This window comes from Neomonachus schauinslandi, chromosome 12 (assembly GCF_002201575.2).
Source record: "Neomonachus schauinslandi chromosome 12, ASM220157v2, whole genome shotgun sequence".
NCBI lineage: Eukaryota > Metazoa > Chordata > Mammalia > Carnivora > Phocidae > Neomonachus > Neomonachus schauinslandi.
The window spans coordinates 60,090,097-60,112,356 of record NC_058414.1 but is presented as its reverse complement, the minus strand read 5'-3'; the positions used below and the strand labels follow the sequence as shown (position 1 = coordinate 60,112,356).

At 47.2% G+C, this 22,260-nt stretch overlaps 1 protein-coding gene across 1 annotated transcript in view; it reads right to left on the bottom strand.

Moving 5' to 3' along the window:
• Window positions 1-11,818: 11,818 nt before the first annotated feature.
• MTURN (maturin, neural progenitor differentiation regulator homolog) overlaps window positions 11,819-22,260 on the bottom strand; it is a 26,991-nt gene continuing 16,549 nt past the window's right edge. The window contains exon 3 of the mRNA XM_021689699.1: window positions 11,819-17,214. Coding sequence (XP_021545374.1) covers window positions 17,104-17,214 — 111 coding nt within the window. The 3' untranslated portion in view covers window positions 11,819-17,103. The remainder of the gene's footprint in view (window positions 17,215-22,260) is intronic.

Genomic DNA, 22,260 nt, shown 5'->3' with positions numbered 1-22,260 from the left:
TGCCTCGGCTTGATCTTTAGGACTGGGGGTAAGAGCCATGGGGGGAGTTTCTCAGTGGGAAGAGTGGGAAGGGCTTCCCTGCAGCTATAAAGCTTGGAGCTCGGGGAGCTAAAGACAGGGTGTCAAGTGAAGGCAAAGCTGGGGATTCCTGAGACCATCAAAAGAGTTCAGGCAGACAGAGCGGGAGGTTCAAAGGAAAAGCAGGAAACAGTGCTAACATTAAGACGGAGGGAGCCTTTTATAAGGTGCCAGTGATGCCAATGGGTGGGAAGAAGCGATTAAGCCACAGCAAGTGTTTAAATGCATAGCTGAAGTCAACTTGTGCCAAGGACACTGGAATCTAGGGCTTAGGTGCCCACTATGGTTGGCTCTGAGCACCGCCCCCCATTGATGGAACTCCTCTCCATACTGCCCATAAATGCCAAATGTGATTCCCAAGCCCCACATCAGACTTGCCTAGCTCTGTCCTCTCAGCATCTCCCCTGGAATATTTAAGGGGCATCTGAGATTTCACATGCCCAGATCCGAACTCCTGATTTCCAACTCTTCCTCGGAGCTCTGCTGCACTGCAGTCTGCCCATTTCAGTCTTGCTCTGACCACTCTAGAGTGAGCAGGGATGACCTCAGAATGCATACTGTAAAAGATGCAAAAATCTAGATTTAAGTAAAAAGAGTAAAAAGTGAACATCTTCCTCCCTCTGTCTGGCTGTCCTCACTCCTCTCTCACCATGTATATTCATATTGTTTCTGTATCAGAACTTACAGGGCTACCTGCAGTCACCTGCCCGTTACTTACTACCTTTCTGCGGCTGCCAAACAGCTAGACCACTTCCTCTCCTTTTTTAAAAGAGAATATTACAAGCAATACCATAATGAACATCCATATCCATATGCACAATTATTTCTTCAGGATAGATTCCTAGAAGTGGGACTGCGAAGTCAAAGGATTTGCACATAAAACGTTTGGTAGAGACTGACAAATGACCCTTTAATGTGGTTTACATTCCCACCACCGGTGATCGACAGGGCCTCTGTGCCAGTGCTGGACATTATCAATCTTTTGAAGAACTTCCAAGAAGGAGGTCTTGTCTTAATTTACAGTTTCCTGATAACCAGAGCTTGAATACGTTCTCACATATTTATTGGCCATTTGTATTCGTTCTTCAGTGAATTGCCACTCTGTATCCTTGGTTTGTTTTTCTATGGGTTATTTGTCCCAAATTACTAATGGAAAGTCCCAGGACTGGAGAAATTAAGTTAGTTGGCTTAAAGTCTCACACCTAGTAAATGGCTGGGCTGGACTTGAGCTTGACTCTATTTCTCAAAAGGGCACATTCTCAACCACCAGGTTCGGGAGTCTGCTTCTCGGCTATGGTCAAGGTTAACTGATGAATGAAAACCTGAAGGCTGCATAAGGACAGGAGTCTCACTCACTTGCAGAGGTGTGGCCCTTTCTGCTTCTGCCCGAAAGTGCCCGGCTCTATGCTGTAGCTCTCCCCGGGAAGGCCCTCGGGGAGGTTACGGGGCCACCTGGCTGACCACCGTGCCTGTGGGCCCACGTTGGCCATGGCCACCCACTCTACCACATTTGGCAATTACGTTGCCCCTAAAGACATAGGCAGCCAGAAATAACAACCTCTGGCTTACTGCCATTTCCTTAGTCAAACCAACTGGAGCTGGACCATCCTTGGCTTTGGGTGCGATTCATTCTCCAAAATCCAAATCCAAGACTACTCTGGATCTGGCAGAGCTCAGCTGCAAACGTGGAGAGAGAATGCACCAGCAGCTGCTGTCAAGTCCGCTGACATCACGCCAGGGCCACCCGGCCATTGTTTGTGGCAGAACAATGCCTTTCCTTGGTGGAGGCGGTTTGCAGCCCTGCCCTTTGGTATCTGTCAGCCGACTTCTCAGCAGGCCGGAGAGTGCCTCAGTGCCCGCGGAATGCCTTCCCTATAAATAGAAGTCCTTTGCAGGGCTTCCATGGGCTGGCAGCCTTAAGAGCCTCGCACCATGTTTATACATTCTGCCCAGGGCCAGCTGTAGGCATGGTGGGAAAGATAATCTGGGCAGAGGATGGGCAGAGGACCCCATAGCCTGGGGCTGTCACCGACCAGCATCCAGGCGACCCCTCCTGAAGGTGGCTGCCATTACTGTCGCAGGGAAACCAGGCAGCTTAGGGGTTTTGTTTGACTGGCAAGTCAATGAACCGGATTCTTGAATCACTCCAGACTCACTCACTGATCCTTGACTTGGTGCTCCTTGAGGTCAACACGGATACTGCTGGCTGATACTACAGGTGGGACCTGGGCCCAGTGAGAACTCAGTTCTGCCACCCAGTGGCCCCGCTTTGACAAGGTGTCAGCTCTAATGCAATGCTCTCAAGGCAAACTCCCCACTCCCATCTTTGGAAAGAGCAGGGAAAGGCCACTCAGTCTTCTGTGGGGTCTGCAGCAGAAGGGTCAGGTCTATAGTTTGGTTATCTATACCTGGTAGCCCAGCCTGCTCAAAGGGTCATGAGGGAGAAAGGCAGGCCTGTCATGGGAAGAGTGTCAGTGCAGGAATGAGAAGGGAGGTGGAAGGAGTAGGAAACGAGGAACCAAATGGAGTTAAGCGACGGGAAAAGAAAAATGGAAGTGAGAAACAAATAAGGTTTGAGGACACTGAGTCTCAAGGGCTATTTGTGCCAATGGCTTTCATAGAACCAGTGGCCCTGCCCTGGTGGCCTGGCCCTGTGAGGCCTAGGGATCCACCCCACCTCCTTGGTGATCATGAAATTGTGGGATCTGATGGAGGGTGGTGAGTACCTATGGAAGATTTTTTTCTTAAAGAGAGAGTTGGAAAAAGAAACCCTAGAGTTCCAGTGTTTCTGTGACTCTGAGAACAGGCGATCGGGGGCTCCACATATGTTATTCTAGATGCAGAAACCTAGGTGACTTTATTCTATAAACTGAGTGGGCTCCCCCAAGACTCATATGTAGAGACCTCATCTCCAACATGATGGTGTTTGGAGGTGAGGCCTTTGGAAGGGATTAGGTCATGAGAACAGAGCCCTCCTGAATGGGCTCAGTGCGCTTACAGAAGACATCAGAGGGCTCAACCCTTCTGCCATGTGAGGACACATGAACCCAGAATCAGATCCTCACTAGACACTGAAGCTGCTGGTGCCTTGATCTTGGACCTCCAGAACTGTGAGAAATAAATCTCCATTTTTTATAAGCCACTCGGTCTATGGTATTCTGTTATAGCAGCCCAAACTGATTAGGACACTATGTTCTTTCCAAATATTTTCTTCTGATTGATTTCTGGTTTCATACCATTGTGGCTGAAAAAGATACACGATATGATTTCAATCTTCTCAAACTTAATGATTAAGACTCTTTGACAGAGCAACGTCATACCGATTTCTCACTGCTGCCTAGGAGACCCATAGGGCATTTTTCTGCTCCCAGGCTGTCCTGCTGGAATGGGGCAGTTTCTGAGTCTTCTCAGAGATGGTGTATAGGCAGGCAGCCTAGGAGAGCACCAGAAAGTGGGTGTCTTGAGTCTTGAGCAGCCTCTATCCTTGGTTAGAAATCGTGCAGAAAGTGTTATGTTCCTGCTTTCCCACCAGGATGTGTCCAGGGCTGCATCTGCCTTCTGACTTTCCTGTCTACTGATGACACTTCCCTAAAGGTCATCCAGGGATCATGGGGTTCGGGGCAGAGACACCTGTGTCATCCACCCACTCTTGTTCCCATTCCCTGGGAAAATGCAGAAGTCTTGGAGATTTACCAACAACATTTCCAACTCTTGAACACAAACGGTTTCCCTGAGATGTAGGGACAAAGGTGAGTTCCCGAAGCTTCTGTCTTGGGGGCTGTGTTACCTCCACGCTTGCCACTCAACACGTGAATGAATGAGAGCCGGTGAATCTCAGAGCAAAGCAGTCTCCCTATGTTCCCAAGAGAAAGGGTAGCATTTCTTTCTTCTCCCCATACCTCATTTATTCATTCATTCACTTGTTCCACAAAGGTTTCATGAGAGCCTTCGACATTCCAGGACTGTGCTAAGCACAAGGGATGCAATGGAGAGCAGAACAGATAGCATCTTTGCTCTCATGTAGCTTATTATCCCAGTGGGGCTGATAGGCAATAAATAAGTAAACAAAGAAATGAGAAGATAACGTCATACTTAGATAATGAAGTCTCCTGCCTTCTGTCCTCTCCTGGGAAGGGTCACCTTCGGTTGGCCAGCCTTATGGTACATTTATATCATGGAAAGTGTAGTGAACTTCAAGGGGGGGTCCTCTGATTCTTAAGCGTACTGGTCTCTTTACAATACTCCCATTTCTTTGCTGTGGGGCTGACAGCTGTACTGAGGGCAGTGTAATCGTTTTTAGCTGGAATAAAGCACTGTTGCCAAACACAACTTGGCCTCTGCCCATTATTGTTCCCCAAATGCCACAGGAGCAGCATGATGCCTTGTGACAAGAGACTAAGGCTTTGCAATCAGACAGAGCTGGCTTCTATTCCCAGCTCTGCCACCATGTGAGCTTAGAGGAGTGACTTTTTTCCTCCCAGTCATGAGATGTTAATGGAGACAAAACTGTGGCATCTCTGTAAGGATTTTCTCTTTGTGGAATAAGATGTATTAGGACCATGAAGGCATTTTGTCCAGCACCTGGCACTCAGGAACCGCATGGTGAATCTTGGCTCCCTCTCAACACAGTGAATGATTCCTAGCCTGAGGCCAGCTCAACGTCAGCGTTTCTCAAAGTGTGGTCCACGGACCCCCTGAGACAGCACCACCTGGAGTATTTGCAAACACACAGCTATCTGTGTCCATCAGAACCTGCATGTTTCACAGTCTCCCTTAAGAGCCTGAAGTTGGAAACTCACTTATCTACAGCTTTGATTGGCAGCCCAGACTTTTGTTACTTTGAAGGTCAAGAAATCACTTTTTAATGATCAACACCAAGCATAATAGCTTTTATAGTGTGGAGGCACCTGATGCACACATCTTCAGTAAAGTACTTCCTGGATGGGAAAGGAGACTTCAAATCCCCCAGGACCTTGAGCCTTCCTGCCCTGGCTAAACCACCCCTACTCAGCACCACAGGGGTTACCCCAGGGAGCTACCCACCCTATTTCAGGAGGATGGCAAGTTCCAACCTCTGCCAAAATAGGTGGGAGGAATCTAAGAAGGGCTGGGAATCCCCAAAGTCAGTGTCGGCACCAGAGAAATGAGAATTTGTCTGCAGTCGTGATTCTCTGCTCACCCCCGGCTGGTGTGGTTTGGGGAAAATGGGTGACATCAGTACATGGGCAGAGGTTGGGAAACAAGATTCGTCACCCTGCCCAAGAGGATGAATTCCCTAGTTTCTGCCTCCTTGTGACATCACTGCTCCAGAGGGTTGCACACTGTGGTGCCAGATGAAAAGTTCTATTTCTAGCAGATTTACAAAAGTGCCATTGTCTTGATGACAGACCAAGAGACTGTGGTCATTGTGTTTCCCAGCAGCTGCTCGGCCCCGCTCCACATCTGGAACCCTCTCCCTCAGCAGCAGGCAGGACCCCACCCCCGCCCCCGGCCCGGGGAGACAGACTCCAAGCAGCCACCACCATACCTGATTCAGCATCTGTTTCGCCAAAATCCTACCCAGACTCACCCACGCTAGCTTCCAAATGTGATTTTCAAGAGCACGTGGCCAGTGTTGTGTGGGCTCTTCTAGAGCTGAAGAGGACGGGGACGGAGCAAGGTTTGAAGGGCAGCTCGGGGAGCACGCTTTCATGCACCAAGCGGAGGGCTGGCCCCGCTTCTGAAACAGACTCTGCGGATGGGTTTGATAAGTTCATTAGCACGGACTTAGATGACATTGTTGGCTTGTGTGTGGATAAGAGATCTTTTTCAAAAGCTTAAAGGCTATATGTGAAGAGGCTTCCCACCCACCCTGAGGAGAGCCTTGGTTTATGTTTCCAGCACAGCGGGGGCTTTAACCCAAACCAGTCCTGTCATCCTGCTTCGCCCTTATAACCAGTTACGGGAGTCCTTTAGGAGCTGGCCAGAGTCAGAAAGAGTCAGAAAAGAGATCAGGACAGTTTAGCTCCATCACGAAGTCCAGCCCAACTTGTCAGCCAAGCACCAGTTCGAACAACGCAGTACCAGTCAGCTGGTGGACGGCACAGACTACGCAGCAGTTATGTTTCATACAGATTTTCCTCTGAGTTCAGTTTAAAAGCTAAGGCCACTTGCAAATACAAAGGACATGCTTCTGAAGACATAGTGTTGTCTAATAATGTAATTATACCCCATATTAAATGTAGATGGACTGCAAATTACAAAGTGCTCAATGTCAGGCAAGGTGGGGAAGGAGTGAATGGAGGAGGGTGGGTGGGGGCAGAGGCCGACCCCGACACAGCCCTCACCTCGGTGCACCTAATGAAGGGTGCGTTCCACTTGAAATCCTATCGCAGAGCGAGATTTGGGGCGAGGCTGTCGCTCCTATCCTCTCTAGTTATTAGATTGACATTTCTGATAACAGGGAATCCTGGAGTCAGAAACTGGTCAACTCTGACACTTCCCAGACCCGTTTTAAAGTTGATTCTCCACAACAGTTTGTATTTTTATTGCCCCTTGCAGCCCAAGGCTCAAAGTGGCCCTTAACCCTTCGAAGCAGAAGAAACTACAGATTTAAAAGACCAAGGCCATATAGGAAGGAAGAGCCAGATCCAGAAAACCAACTTGTCTTCATTACCCTGTGACACTGTGCCCTTCTCTTTCCAAACCTGTGTAGCTTCATGTTCCTTGGCAATTGATAGGTTTAAAGGATTGGGTTTTGTTGTTGTTGTTTTTTTTTTTCTTAAGATTTATTTATTTGAGTTGGGGGGAGCAAGTGCGAACAAGGGGAGGGGCAGGGGGAGAGAGAGAGAGAATCTCAAGCAGACTCAATGCTGGGCACAGAGCCAGACGCGGGTCTAGACCCCCTGATCCTGAGATCATGACCTGAACCGGAACCGAGAGTCAGACACTTAACCGACTGGGCCGCCCAGACGCCCCTAAAGGGCCTCACCTTTTCTGCTTTCCTTCCTTTCATCTGTGCATCATTTGGAAAATGCAAAAGCACTGCTCCTGGGGTATGGCACGCTCTCCCTGCAGCCATTTACCCACAAGCCCACGCTGGCATGCCAAGACCACAGGGTCCCCATCATGAGGGATCTATGTGATGAGCCCTGGGATCTCAGAACCAAGGAAAGTAGGGTTGGGACACCAACAATGCTTACGGGCTCTGATCTGGTCGGCTCTTCTTCCCCTGCATTAGTGCAGGAAACTATGGTAGAGATCATCTAAACAAGCAGATGAGCTTTGAAGCAAATTCACTTTGCCTCTGAACGTGTTCTTTGATTGCCAGGCATTCCTTCTGCGTGAAGCTGTGTTAAGACAAGCAGAGGGGCAGGGGGTGGAGGGGGCACCGAAGGGGAAAGGCCGGGGCTGGAGGGCAGGCTGTACGTGTGTTGGGATGGCTCCAGGACATACATGGAGACTCACGTCTCCAGTGTGTAGTGGTGAGTCTGCTGACTGGTATCAGGTGGGAGTGGACGAGGAGAACTTTCTCCCTGCTCTCAGGTCCTGGCCTGACCACAGACCGAATTGGGCTCCTGGCTATTTCCGGGTAAGCTTGGGTGAAAGGCCCTTCATGACCGCGAGTCCGTAATAGCCTCTTCTGTTAGTAGAAGAGTCTGCAATGGCCTCAGAAAGGGCTGTTCAGGGGGCGAGACCTAGAAGAAGGGTACAGAAAGGGGGGCCTACTGGTTGTTTCCACAGCTTCGCCACTGCCTAGAGATAATCTTATTTTACCAGTCACTAAATGATTCTAACAAACCTGTTGCTCCAGTTCTTCCGATCACTTTCAAATCTTTGCAAGCACATGGATACTGGAAAAAACGTATCAGTTATCGTCCTAATCCACTCAACCAGGTTGCATGCCCAACCGGATCCTGGGCAAGGCAGAGACCTGATGAACCGTTTTCTTGAGTCTGTCCTGTGCACAGCAACCAGGTAGACGGACAGCATTCACTGCACAGTTTAAGGGTAGGCCTCTGCCATGCTGAACAAAAAGAACCAGAGGTTTCATTAAAAGTAAGACCAACCCCGATACCTATTCACAGCAGAGTAGTTTAAAAGGGCCCTGAAGCCAAACTGCCTTGGTTCGAATCCCAGCTCCCACACTTACTAGCTGTGTGATCTTGTGAAATTTGCTTAACTTCTGTGTGCCTCGGTTTCCTCATCTGTAAAAGGGGGCCATCACTCGTAACATCTACCTCATGTTGGAAGGATATCAGGAGTTAAAAGGAACTTAGTACAGTGCCTGGTACCTGGAAGGGGCTTTATGAAAGTTTGTTAAAATAGATGTTTGTAGGTGACGGCATACACAGCTGGGACATACTCAGCACTGTGGGCTTCATGACAAGACGACTGAAGGGTCATCAGGCCGTTCCATGCTCGCACAGAACACAGCTGATACCAGGGAGCAGGGTACCTTGGGCCTTGTCCACACTTAAAAGGATCAAAAAACATCATTTGAAACCTAATGGTAGCAGTGAGAATACTGGTAAGCTGCTAAGTGTTAAGATATTTTTGGGGGGAGTCTGGGCTTCCATGGTGCTTGTGACATGTGGATTGTTCTTTTCACCAATGTCCCTTTTCAGTGAGTGGGTCCCAGACTCCATCAAATCACCCAGCACCAGACACTGTCGTGTGGGTTAGGCCGAACTCAATAGACAGGAATGATAAAAACCCTGAGCAGGACAGAGAAAGAGAGAGGGGGGAGGAAAGGCTTTCCTGTTCCTTGCTGGGCTAAAGAGAAACTCGGGGGCACCTCGGGGGGCCCCTGGCCTGCGGCGGTCCGTGCAGTCTGAGCTACCGTGGCATACTGCCGCTGCATCTCACGCTCCGGAGCACCCCAGCCCCAGGCGTGTCCCACCAGTTTTCAGGGGCTCCCAAAAACCTCAGTTCTGGCCAGATCTCCTAAAGATACTCAAAGCCTTCCCTACCCAGCCCCGACCTGGGAGCCTCAGGGCACCCGATGTGGGTTCCAAGTAGAAACCTGGGGTCCCAGCACTGCCATGGCATCCTGAAGTTTGATTGGAAGCTGCGGGGCTTGGCAGAGCCTGCTGGCTGATAATGAGAAAGGCCCAGGCTGCCTGGGAACAGAGGGGCCTCTCCCCTTGCTCGAAGCAAAATGCAATGTGCCGTCCATCTCCTCTCTGGCATCTCCCCAGCCCTTCTCCGAGGGAGCTAAATGCCATGCTTCACCGATCGGTCAATAAGTCGTGTTTATTGAGCTGACAGTGTGTGCATACCAGGGTGTGGGAGCGGTGCAGAAAGATGGATGAGAAGGGGATTAAAAAAACAAAACAAAACAAAACAAAAAACCAACCCAAGACAAATGTTAGAATTTTGTATCAAGGAAAGGACCCTACACCTTCCTCCCCCATGCACGGCGGGGCTGCTCACCCTCTTTCTCCCTGCTGGGGGCCTGCTGGCCCTCCTCTCCCAAACACTCCCCCCAAGAAATGGGCACCAGGTTGACCCAGAACTAGAAAGCCCTTTTTTATGCAGTGCTGACCTCTAGAGGCTTCCAATTAAAAAGCATCCCAAAGGACCAACTTACTTTTACTGCTGTTTTTCCTCCATCTGTGTGGTTGCCATGTTTTCCTAGAAAATCAGGAGGAGAAAATGTCTCTGGCTCCCTTAAATGTTACCTAATAGGAAATGCCTACCCCATTCTTAAGCTGCCTAACTACAGCTTGCCCAGATTTTTTATAAATGTCAATGTTTTCTGCTCCCGAAGGGAAAAAAGTGGGTCAGAGATAGGCAAAATATTTCAAAGTTACTTTCCTACTGCGGCTCTAAGAGGAAAAGTACATTGCCGGCCATTTCCTGAGTTTCCAAAGTAATGCATGGCCTGGCCTGCCACAGGGAAAGGAATGTTCGCTCACCCCAACTCGGCAGGGCACCGGGCAAAACTATGTGCCAGCCCCCAGAGACACCCCCACCCCCCCCCCCCCCACATAGAGGCACAAGCCCGCCCCCTCCAGCCCCGGCGCAGGGTCCAAGCACTGGGTAGTGGCTTTAGTTTGGTTTACTTTGTTTGACTTCGACCCATTCATGTCCACAATGAACACGAGAAACAATGAAGCGTCCCACCCGACCTGACTTCCCTATGGAAACGAGATTCATTTCTAAAGGAAATGAGACTGCTTGTTACATCCCTAAGCAAAACACTCCAAATCTTCCTATTTTGTTAGAGCTCTTTATTCCATATCATTGATCACAAAGAGAAGAGAAGTGTAGGAAGGCAGGAGAAAGTACTCCGGGATGTCAGCATTTGGGCTAATATACACCCACTATTTTGGCTGGGGTTTTTATTTCTAAAAGGGATTCTAAGGAAGATGGGCTCAAAATCAGAGAAATAGTTTTGCTAATGTCGGTTGCCCAGTCCCAGTTTCACGAGACAGCATTTTCCTTATAAACTTTGCTTCCCACCCTCCCTAACCCCACTAGCCAAGACAAGATACATTCCCCCAACGCTAGTGCCTGGAGGGAACTTGGAAATGAGTCCATACTCTTATTTTTACAGAGGAGGGAACAAAGGTGGGGGATGGGGAGAGGTGACACGCCAACGGCCACATAGCTGGTCAGGAGGGAGACTGGGCTAGAACCATTTTCTTTCTTTCTTTTTTTTTTTAAAGATTTTATTTATTTGACAGAGACACAGCAAGAGAGAGAACACAAGCAGGGGGAGTGGGAGAGGGAGAAGCAGACTCCCCGCTGAGCAGGGAGCCCGAAACGGGGCTCGATCCCAGGACCCTGGGATCATGACCCAAGCAGAAGGCAGGCGCTTAACGACTGAGCCACCCAGGCGCCCCAAAAGGGCTAGAACCATTTTCCCCAGCCAACCGATTTCAGAGTGATTCACTGCAAAGGGGGAAAATGTGGGTCTTTCTAACACCAGCCCTGCACTTAGATAAAGGAGCCAAGCTATATTTTATAAAGGTTATCTGTGCAAGTGATCAAATAACAGTAACAAAGAAATTCCCCCAGAAGAAAAGCTTTGTCTGGGGAAGATCATGCCACCACCCTGCTGAAGCCAGAATCTTTGATGAGTGAGGCTCGGAAGGCTTGCACACAGCCCACCACTCGGGTCCAATCTCTGACGAGAGCCACGTCCCAAACCGAGAACCACCAATGACGGTAGGTAACACACACACAAACCTCTATGCTGCGTCTGCTAAGGCAATCTCAAATCTCATCTAACAATCTGCGGAGACCTATTCATTTGGGGAAAGAAACTTGTTCTTAATCAAATAATGGGACTTACCACCAACTCCTGATTTATTCTTTAGATGCCACTGTTTACTGAATAACAATCACTGGGAGGACAGTTATGGGGAAACTGCGTCACACTGCCACAGAGTGACCACAGCTTTCTAACTGGTGCCACAGAATGCACATGGCACCTCCCTATGGGAGAAAAAATAGGCTCCTCATATACACACCTCAAGTACTGGTTTGAAGGAAGGCTGGGAAATCACTCACTAGCAGCCACATCAGAACAGATATGTGAATGTCTTCAATTACTAACATTTGAACCATGTCAGTGGTTCCCGAAATGACCTCCTCCCTCTCTCCCCCCCTGGCCGCCCCCACCCCCAACCCCAACACAGGCAACTGCAGAACTAGCTGGCGGTCCTCATTCTCTGTCCCTCGTTTGTATCCCATGAGACACCCTCTGGACCAAACACTGTGGACGGAGTAAAAAAGAGGCAAACATCACCAGAGTTTGGAAGGCTCTTTAATAGCAAGCGTATGGTAATTACATTGGTGGATGAGATCCTCACTCTCTGGGGAGGGAGGATGGAGCAGATGTGGACAGGGTTCAGTTTAGGATTTACACTGTTGGAGGCATCTAAAACAAAGGGCAACAATTTTTTTGGCAACCCATTTCACAGTTTTGTCATTTACAAGAGATTTCTTGGAAAGGAAATATAAAGGCAAAGAAAACATCCACACCCTGCATGAAACATTTTTGCCTAAGGAAAAAGAACCCCAAAACTGTTCCTTGATTTTGCTTCTCACATGGATGGCTCAACTCTGCTCTCACACACAAACGAAGGCTGGCTCACAGATCGTTTCCGATTTTCCCAAGAACTGACAATTTGCTTTCTCCTCTAGAAAGGTGACGTGTGTACGCAGGACTGCTGCGTCTTTATCTGCCTGGCTATCAGAAGGTACTCAGAGTAAAAAATGTAAAAAATGACTCTTAAGAAACAAAAACAAAAGAAAGAACCAGGGAAAGGCAGTTGTGCAAAGAACAGACTATCTGCTTTCTCGGTGGGCCTGAATCACTTGAATACAGTTCTTAGTAAATGAAGTGTTTATTTTGATGCGGCTTGGCGCTTGCCTTCAATGGCTTGGGTCTATTCAGCCACACAGTGCCGTAAATGAGGCTTCTAACATGTGATGCTCATGGGTCCTCTATTTTTGTAATACAAATTTAAATAAAAATATCAACGACACCATCTTATTTAACGATTTACCCAGGGGGACGGGAGCTATAGATATTTACCACGGACCCCACGTTGCCATGGACACCAGAGACTACAGGCATCCCGGCAAGTTGTAGATGTTCTAAATAACATCTAAAAGACTGCAGCCTTTCAGGTCATACCTGGTGTCACAAAACCAAGATAACTAATTGGCTCTTTGTGGAAGAGGATTCATGTTTCATTCAAAAAAAAATAAAAAATAAAAATGTTAGGCTTCTCTGGTAATCTGAAGACTAGTAGGCAGAGCCCCTCTTTGGGGTTGACAGTCGCTATAGGGAAGAGGGATCTGTGATCCACTTGAGTTTTAACTGTGCTCTTTCTACAGCCCTGAAGCAAGTGGAGTAGGCGGGCTCTGCCGCCCAGCCCCCGAGGGCATTCCTGACCCATGGCCTCAACAACACTGAGAGCAAGATCAAGTCTGGTTCACCTGCCACCTGCCAGGTGACTGGAGCCCGCAGATGTGGTCGCACTTGGGAAAGACGGGCTTCTCTGGCTGACAGCGGGTTTACTGAGGGAAACCACACCAGATTTGCGGGACACCTGCTGTGTCCTTGGCTGTGGGGCATCTGTAGAGCCACAAATCCATCCCCAACACGGGCCTTGCCTCTCAACGTGCAGGCAGCCCCTTTGAGGAAAGCCAGCTCCTAGTGGGACAGCCGTGAAAACAGTTCTCCTGTCGCGTACATAATACCTGTCTTCCGGCTTCTTCTTTTCTCTCTTTTTTAAAAGAATTAGACCCTAACTCTCCCATTCTCCCTTTCTCATCTCCTCCCACCCCAGAGTAAGTCCTGCCTATTCCTATTCCTGCCTCTTGAACCGTGGGAAATCAGATTTGTTCATATCAGTTTCCCAACTTGTGAATTTTAATATGCAGGGTAGATTTCTAAAATATAAATTCCAGCGATGCTCTGGAAGCATAGCTCCCCGAGGTCCACACACTTTGTGCTCTTATGAGACAGACACAATCTTTAGAGATGTCGCTGTGCTGGAGGAAAAGTTTCCATTTGTATGTGAAAAATGACAGTAGCCATGAGAGGAGAGAAATTTTTCACTTAAGGACCCTGGAAACCTAATTCTGGCACCAGGACACAGGGAAAATTCCTAAATATGAGACTTTTCATGTTCTAGTCATATAAAAAAAAGAAAAAAACCCAAAGTCCTACGTACTGCTACGAGCCTGGGAGACGTGAGTGTAACAGAGCCGGAGTGGTGGCGGGTGTCGTGTGGGGTCCCACCTCGCTCCCTAACTCATCCTCCGGTTCCCCAAAGTATGCTCAGTATGACTCTCAGGCAGAGCCAGTGACTAGGCGGCCATAAGAAAAATGTCTCTGTGATTCACTCAAACCCAGGATCAAGGTTTGGTAAGGTTATCACAGGCAGGACTTCACGGCTGGCCCACAGTGATCAACAGGCCATCAGTCATCCCCCTCCCCCCAACATTCACACACACTCACACGCTCTCGCACACACACACACAGTCTCTCTCTTTCACTCCTCGTTCTCTCTCCTGGATGACAGGACAGAAAGTCAAAGTACTCCTCTTTCACTCTCTCCCAGCTCTTCTTCATGCAAACTCACTCCACTTCCAAAGCCGCAGTCTGTCGGGGCACAAGGGAAACCCACGCCTTCAGCAGACAGAGCCTGCACCTCTGTGACAAGTCTGTCTCTGCATCTCTGAGGCCTGACATTGTCCTCCGCCTAAGGAACCGGAAGTCATCAGCCCCTCAGGATCAGGCTCGAGGGGGTCCGGACACTCACAGACCAGCAGAAACATATTCTAAGGTAGTCCTGTGGCCAGCACGCTCAGGACTGCCTCCCGGCAAGATTCAAAACGTATTTCCTTCTCCTTTCCCTAAAAGTTTCCTTGACTGTTGCTCTTAGTACACACACACCATAAGGCAGGTATGGAACGACAGTGGTGAAAGCAGGAAGGGCAAACAGCCCTTGTTTCAGGGGAGTTGGGGGACTTGCCCAAGGTCACGCAGTCCCTGGTAGAGCCAGGGCTGGAACCCAAGTCTCTCTCCCAACTCCCGGGTCCATGCTCTTCCCACCGCACCACACTGCCTCTTTGTAAGTGTTTATCTGTTTGTGAAAGTCAGGAATTTGTCAAAACACGGAACCTCTTCCCAAACAACGCCGGCTGCCGGCTGCCCGCCTCACTGCCCATGGGGGGCGGGGAGCTCTGCGCCAGGCGAGCTTTAATGCCGCACACAAGCCGAACAGCGAACCCACGGCCGGTGGGAGGGAGCGCGGGCACGGGCATGTGCGGCAGCAAGGGCAGCCGGGGCGGTGCACCATCAGAAAACAAGGAAGTTTTGGAGGAAACGGTGCGATTTGCTAATGCCTTCTGGGGTTTTGCCATGAAAGTAAGCAACACACAGTACTGTTATCCTCAACCCCTGGGGCAGAACAAAGACGAGATTTCTCCTCAGCCCACTGAATGGCTGAGTTGATCTCAGTTCAATTTTTATAAATAGAACATTAACATAATAATACCAAAATGCATTTGGTCAAAGCCTAAACGCTTTTTCATAAAATACATTTTATATTAATGTCCGTTCCATTTGCAAACATATGTAAATTGAGCTTTTAAGCCTCTACGTATAAAATTCCAGTTTACCTTCAAATGGAGCAAGCTAGTCAAGCTTCTTCATCCCAGTGGCAGAAGTCATTCTTTCAGCCTATTGTGTTAAAACAGAGGTTACCAAACCCGAGTGCTATCTACAGAATGCAGCTCACAACTACCTGCGCTCAGGTACGGAGCCAATGGGGACACAGGCAAGGGAGCAAAGCACAGAATATGCTCACCCTGCTGGATGAAACATCAAGGTTTGCGGTGGGAATAGGCTACTCGGAAGGAAATTCATTTCACTTGAAATTAACCTTCAATACGCTCTGCCAAGAAAAGGAAAAATGTGGATACTGAAGCATGGATGGAAACCACTGTACGTTCCCCACCATGACTTAAAACGCCAGTACCCTGTTCTACCACAAGTAGCCGCACTCTCCATGGCACCAATCAATCAAGCAGAAAATGGAGAGATCACCAGGTTAATACTGACATGTCTGGAAGATACACAAGACTCCCAGAAACTCTGTGCCCGCTGCTGTTTTTTTTTTTTTTTTAAGTCCCAAACTATGACAACCTAACAGGCATGTGTATGCATGTTAAAAACATTCCCGCCCCAGATGCTATGTTTAGTCAAGGGTTGTGAAAGAGGCATTCCGCTTTGAGAGATCCAGAAGGGTCCAAGAAAATGAATACTTTAAATAATTCCACATTAGCATTACAAAGGACTTCCCTTGTAAGTATTTGTTGGCTAAGTAATGACAGCAGTGTTTCCAATTATTAAGTAGCTGTTTCTGTGAGTTGTCTTAGTATTTTGATCACTGAAACTTCCCATTTGAACCAAGCTAACCCACGACTGCAAGATTCCCACTTTCATATCGCTTTAAAAATTCACTACAGTTAGGTCCCTCCAAGGACTTGATTACAGTTTTTTAAATAAATTATACAGTGGGATCCTTTTCTTGACCTTTTTTTTTTTTAAGGAATAAAAGACAAATTAAGAAATTAAAGAATTTCATCATATGTTTGAAAAAATTTTATCCTGGTTTATTTCCCCCATTAAATTTATCTATGGCTTCAAAGTTTAAGTGGCACTTGGATTCTGAATGTTTTCATGATTTAACAAGTTGCCATCCGGTTACAAAGAGAGAATGTAAATGTTTCATTTCATATGTGGGACAGTTTATAGAAATTTTAAAGAAATCAATCATTTGTCACCCCATTGATATTTTCCACTATTAGATTTCAAAAGAGGCTTTGGAATTAGCATGTTTTAAAATAACTGAACATGCAAAGTAATGTTTATACTAACCATGAACCAGCTGCTATCTATCCAGGTAACTTAGTAATGGCAGAACACTTCAACAAAGGCTTCTCTGCCTCTCTTCCCCTGTTCATCCAAAGCTAAGTGATTATCCTTTTCTGCCCTTGTATTTGCACTTGTGCCGTTTAATGACTAGATATTAAAACTCATGCTTTATAAGCAAATTCCTTCACTCATGGACATTTAAAAAGTACATAAAAAGTGCAGACTGCATTTCTTCTCTGTCATGCTTTCCCTCAATAATGTCACCTTTGAGGACTCAAAACATATCCTTAATACATTCAGAGTTCTCTACATTCGAATCAGGTAATGTTAGTTCTCCAACACAAACTCAAGAGAGAACAGTCAGCCACAAAATGGACTCTAAATTCAAAATGGCAAAGGCTACCGAGACAACCCCATAGAAACCCACTGAAACGGGAGTAAAATTCAGGTCACTTCTGAGCAAAGCTCATCCCAGATATTTTGCGGTCAATAAAAAGGTACCTAGTTTTAATTTGGATGCTGGGAGTCAGACGTCCTGTTTCGAAGTGCTAATGCAAAAATGCTAACCCAGGAACACGCAACCCCACCTCAGGTACCAGGGGGTTCACTCTCCTTCTCAGGTGGGAGCCCTCGGAAGGTTACTGCTGACTGACCCCCATTTGGGGGTGGTCTGCTTCGGGCTCCTCCTCTTCCACATCTGCACTGTACTCTTCAAATGCATCATCGTCTGCATCCGGAAGCCCCAGTAACTAGAGGAGAGAGAAGAGAACCAGCCATGAGTGCCAAATGGCCCGTGGGCAGCAAGATAACCAAAGACATCGGATCTAAATTCAACAGCATTTAACAGGACTTAGCACAGCAGCTGTGGATTTCCCACAGGAGTCAACCATCCCTACAACTATTTTTATGAACATATTAGATGAGAAATGTCAATCCTTCAATGGATTGGTGCCCAAAGGGCCAGGTTTTATTGGGGAGCCTGGAGACTCTCTACTTTTAAGTATCAAAACATGGCACCACAGACCACCAACGTAGAATAATATAGTATGTATGTGCGCGCGCACACACACACACACACACACACACACACGGGATGTCAGCCGTAGTACAATGAACAGTACTGACTGTTCCATCAAGATGTCAAAAATCTATCCCCCTCTATATTTTCTTCCCAAAAAACATGTGCTGCTAGTATTTATAACACATATGTAAAAATGTGAAAACCACTGAAATGTTTAATTTTTTGGTTAAATTACGGTGCATCTGTAAAATGGGATCTTATATACCTATTTAAAATAGTATTTTGAGTAATTTGATATAAAAACATGCTCATAAGTGTAAAAAGAGCATGGTAAAAACTGCATTTTCATTACGATACAGATTTTCTTAAAATTTATACACAACTCCATAGCAAAAAAGACTTCGAATGAGATACATCCAAATTTTAAGAGTATTGATTCAGGCAGCGTGGTTATGGGTAAATTTTTTCCTTTTTATCTTTTTGTAAAATTTTCCAAAGGCTCTATAATTATCATCGGGGAAATTCACAACAAATACCCAGGAAACATTTTCTTAAAGCACTGATTGGTCTTTGCTTGGAAACGAAGTGCCGTTCGCTGGGCCCGATCAATATGAATGAAAAGCCAGCTCCTCCATCCGATTTAGTCTGAGCGTGGCCCTGACATTCTCACATGGTGGCCCCCTCGACTGGTCACTTTCAGGCAACTTCACTGAATGGCCCTGGGACCCAAGCTAACTGCCTGAAGCCCCTACAGTAAGATGGACCATTCTGTTTGCTTTGCATTGCCTCCCCAGTGCCCTGCGACCCCTCCCCTTCTTCCCATCCCCTGCCCAAATGCTGACATGAGGAAACCCTAGGTCCCAATCGAAATAATGCTTTTCCCTTGAAGTTCTCCAACCCCAACTCCTGCGGGTCTCCCAGAGCCCTATGAACACACTCCGGACAAGATCATCTGCCAGGCCCTTGGTCATATTCTACATGGGGCCTGGCAGGACAGGCATGACCAGCTGTAGACACACGCTTTCCCCTTCGAGCCCAGAGGACCGCAGCTGTCTCAAACGGCCACTGTTGACTCGGAGGGGCGGGGAGGGAGGAGCGCATCTCCGCTAGCCTGGACAGTGTGGAGCAATCTCGTGTGTGCTTGGGGGAAGCGAGAAGCCCCTTTCTCCTCCTGCTGTCACCCTCTCACATCTCGGTGGAATGAACACAAGATAACATTCGTCTCTGAAGAGAGAGAAAAGATGGCTACAACGAACACAGATGGCGAGTATTTTATGTTCCATTTTTTATCTGAAGAGCTGCTTGGTGACACAGCAAGGTAAAAGTGTCGAATGAGTGATGATATTCAAATTGCTGATAAAACAAGAAATATCGTTGCCCCTACCGAGAACCCCAGAATCACCTAGATGCCAACAGAGGATGCATTAATTCAACAATAAATGTGACTCCTCACTGCACTGAAGGGATACCCCTTAAAAGAGGAATGGCCAATGGGTTCCCTCTCACTTAACAGATCTGAGGGGTAGCGGCTGTCTGGAGCCCTGGGTTGAGGATTCCAAGGCTCAGTGGGAAAGACTGTGGTCAATTCACCATGCAGCCATGGGTAAAGAGAGGACAGTCGAGGCACACATCTACACAACTGCCATCCTGTCCTAAAGACACGTACCACTGGTTATTCTTTTTCATGATACACTTGAGTAATTCACACGGGCCCCAACCATAGGCACCCCTCAACACCCTTCCTCTCCTTGGCTTAGGGTGCTCTGTAGAAGAGGTCCCAGTCAGCCAAGTATGAAACCATTACCACTTCTCTTCTGCCTAGCTCCCCACCTTCCCTTTGCTGTGAACCCAAAGCACATAGTTTCAGGTCTAGAGCATCAGCACGTGTAAGGCCCTTCCCTGGGATGCGATTTCCAGAACTGCCCACTCCTGACCCTTCCAGGAGGATGAAAGAACAGAAGCAGTTCTCTCTGGCCTTCCCCACTTCCAAGGCATCATAGTGCAGGGTCTGCAGACTCACTGAGAGGCTGTGTGGAAAAGGCACTGGACCCGGCATCCAGAAGCCAGGGCTCTAGTTGGGGACCTCTGCCAAGCCACTCCCTTTGCTGAACCTCAGCATCCCTCTCTGTAAAGTGGGAACCATGACACCTGCTCTATGTCCAGAGAAACTACGGAGAGGAAATGAGAAAGTGAATGTGGCCATGGGCTGCAAGCTGTAGAGCCTTAGGTGAATTCGTGAGTTAGGTCCTATTATCTTGGCTTCTCGTTTTAAAGCACAGCAGTTATTCAAGGGGAGATGGCCTCCAGCCCCTGCCTCTCCCTTTCCCTTCGGCTGTGCTGCTTTTGAACAAGCTCACTGTAAATCAGTATACAACAAGCAGGAAGAGGAGTAAGAAACTCAACTCTATTAGCCTCCTCACTTGATTCTCAGACTCACAGCCAGCGTGCCATTCAACAGATCAACCTGGTCATACTTCAGATTTAATAATGATAGTTAATATTGGTTATGTTACTGTCTGCTAGGCACAGAGTTAGGCAGCCTTACATATACTAATTCCGTTAGTCTTCACGACAGCCCTATGGGGTAGGTATTATCCCCCTATTACAGATAAGACCTAGCGAGGCTGCGTAAGTTGCATAGAGTCCCTTAGCATCAGAGCCAGAATTCAAACCCAGGCCATCAGATCACAGACTACAACCTCACCCACCAGGTACCCGGGAGATTCCTTTCCAGCTGCCAGGGCTGTTCCTACAGCTGGAGGCTTCAATGTCTTCTACTGAGTAACACACCCTTTAAAAAATTCAATGCGCAACGTTAATGTCTACATTTAAAGTATGTACAATTGAGAAAAGCACAGAGGAGAACAGAAAAAGCACTAGAACTATAATTTGCCTGGGATTGCAAAGAATACTATACAGACAAGTAATAACCCAGCATTCCCACCTGTCTTTAGTCCCATCTATGGCAGGTTAAGTTGACATTTAACTTCTGGATCCATTTTTTTTTTTTTTTAAAGTAGGCTCCACACCCAGCGTGGAACCCAACGTGGGGCTTGAACTCACAACCCTGAGATCAAGACCTGAGCTGAGATCAAGAGTCAGATGCTTAACTGACTGAGCCACCCAGGCGCTCTTGGATCCAAATTTTTAAGAGTCAAGAAGATATGCCAAACACAGGAATACAAACAGACTGGTAAGGATTCTGGGGTTCTTGCTTTTACTGCATGTATACATTCTTATAAAGAAAAGGATACAGACCAAGAAATCCTATCTGATATACTTAAATTACTTTAATAGTCACAATCATTAATTCTGTTCAGTAAAATTTTTTCACTTGACTGGAAAATCTTTATGCTAACCCTGAACAATGGTGTTGACATTTCCAGGGGTTTGCTGTGCATGAAGGTGCCTTTGGGCAACTTATGATCACATAAAAACTTCTGGGGCCCATCCACCCAAACAGGGTTGTACTTGAAAGGTAGAAATGCCAATGCTTGAGAATGAAAGTTCTTTAGACCCAGGAGAATATCAGTGATCTTCAGGACTCACTCCAGGTCTTTGAGAAAGTGGGGCAAACTAGCTGAGGACACATTTAGTTGGCATTTCGCATCTGCTGTCTCCAAAGGTGGCCCTCGCTCAGCACAGGGAGCTAGAGTGTGTCTATGGAAGAAAGGGAGAGGACGTCTCTGCTTTGGAGGGCACAATTAGCTAGGGTGCTTTTAGCAAGTGTCTTATGACTTCAGAGGTCCCTGGAAGCTCCTTCCAGAGGACTCCTTGGAGCACTTTACTATGTATGTGATTCACCCAGAGATCTACTTACAATGTGGATTGTGATTCAGCTGGTCTCAGGTGTGACCTGAGATTCTGCATTTCTAACAAGCTCCCAGGTGATGGGGATACACTGGTCCAAAAACATACTCTGGATATTAAGTATTACCCTAGAGCTTTGGGGAATTTGCCACTGTTTATCTTAATGATCAATGATGCTGGGGGTACCAAGAAACCTACAACGAGATCCTGGTCAGTCAGTCTGAAAAAAAGGAGAAAAAAGGGGTAGGTGGCAAGATGGATATAAGACCCAAATGGGCAAGACGAGTAAGTACTCTCTTACTTTCAGGAGCCATTGTATTTCCTAAAATATACACACGTTTGAAATTTCATACGTGAGCAGAAAACAAAAGCTATGATAAGCTTATCAACATTCAATGTCTTTTACTAAAACCCACATGAGTGCATAATCTTTTCTTATCAGACTTTCTGACCCATTGGGGCAGCTTCCCACAGGTGGATTCTTTCTCTTCTTCCAGGCTCTTAACCAGACGATAAGAGTAGAAGCAAGAACTGGACTTTTTCTGGGTCACAAAGGGTTTTCCTGTGGGGTTTAATCCCTGGTTCCTCACCCATTACTGGTAAACTGAAAATATTAATCTTGCTCAGGCCCACGAGCTAGAACTAGGGGAATTTTGCTGGTAGAAAGAAGTGTCTGTTTTTTGAGAGAAAAAACATGGAGCTGGAACAGCAACCCCAGGGAGGGGACCAGGGTCAAAGAGAGCAAGAAAACATGGGGAACCATGGGTTCTAACTCCACATAGGGCCATCAAAGCAACATCAACCGAACAGCACACAATGTTGTTATAAAAGATGCCTCACGACCCTAATGTCCACAGCGCTAGTAAGAGGAGGAGGAGTAATAGTCCAAGATAAAATAAAATAAAATAAAATAAAATAAATAAAATAAAATAAAATAAAATAAATAAAATAAAATAAATAAAAT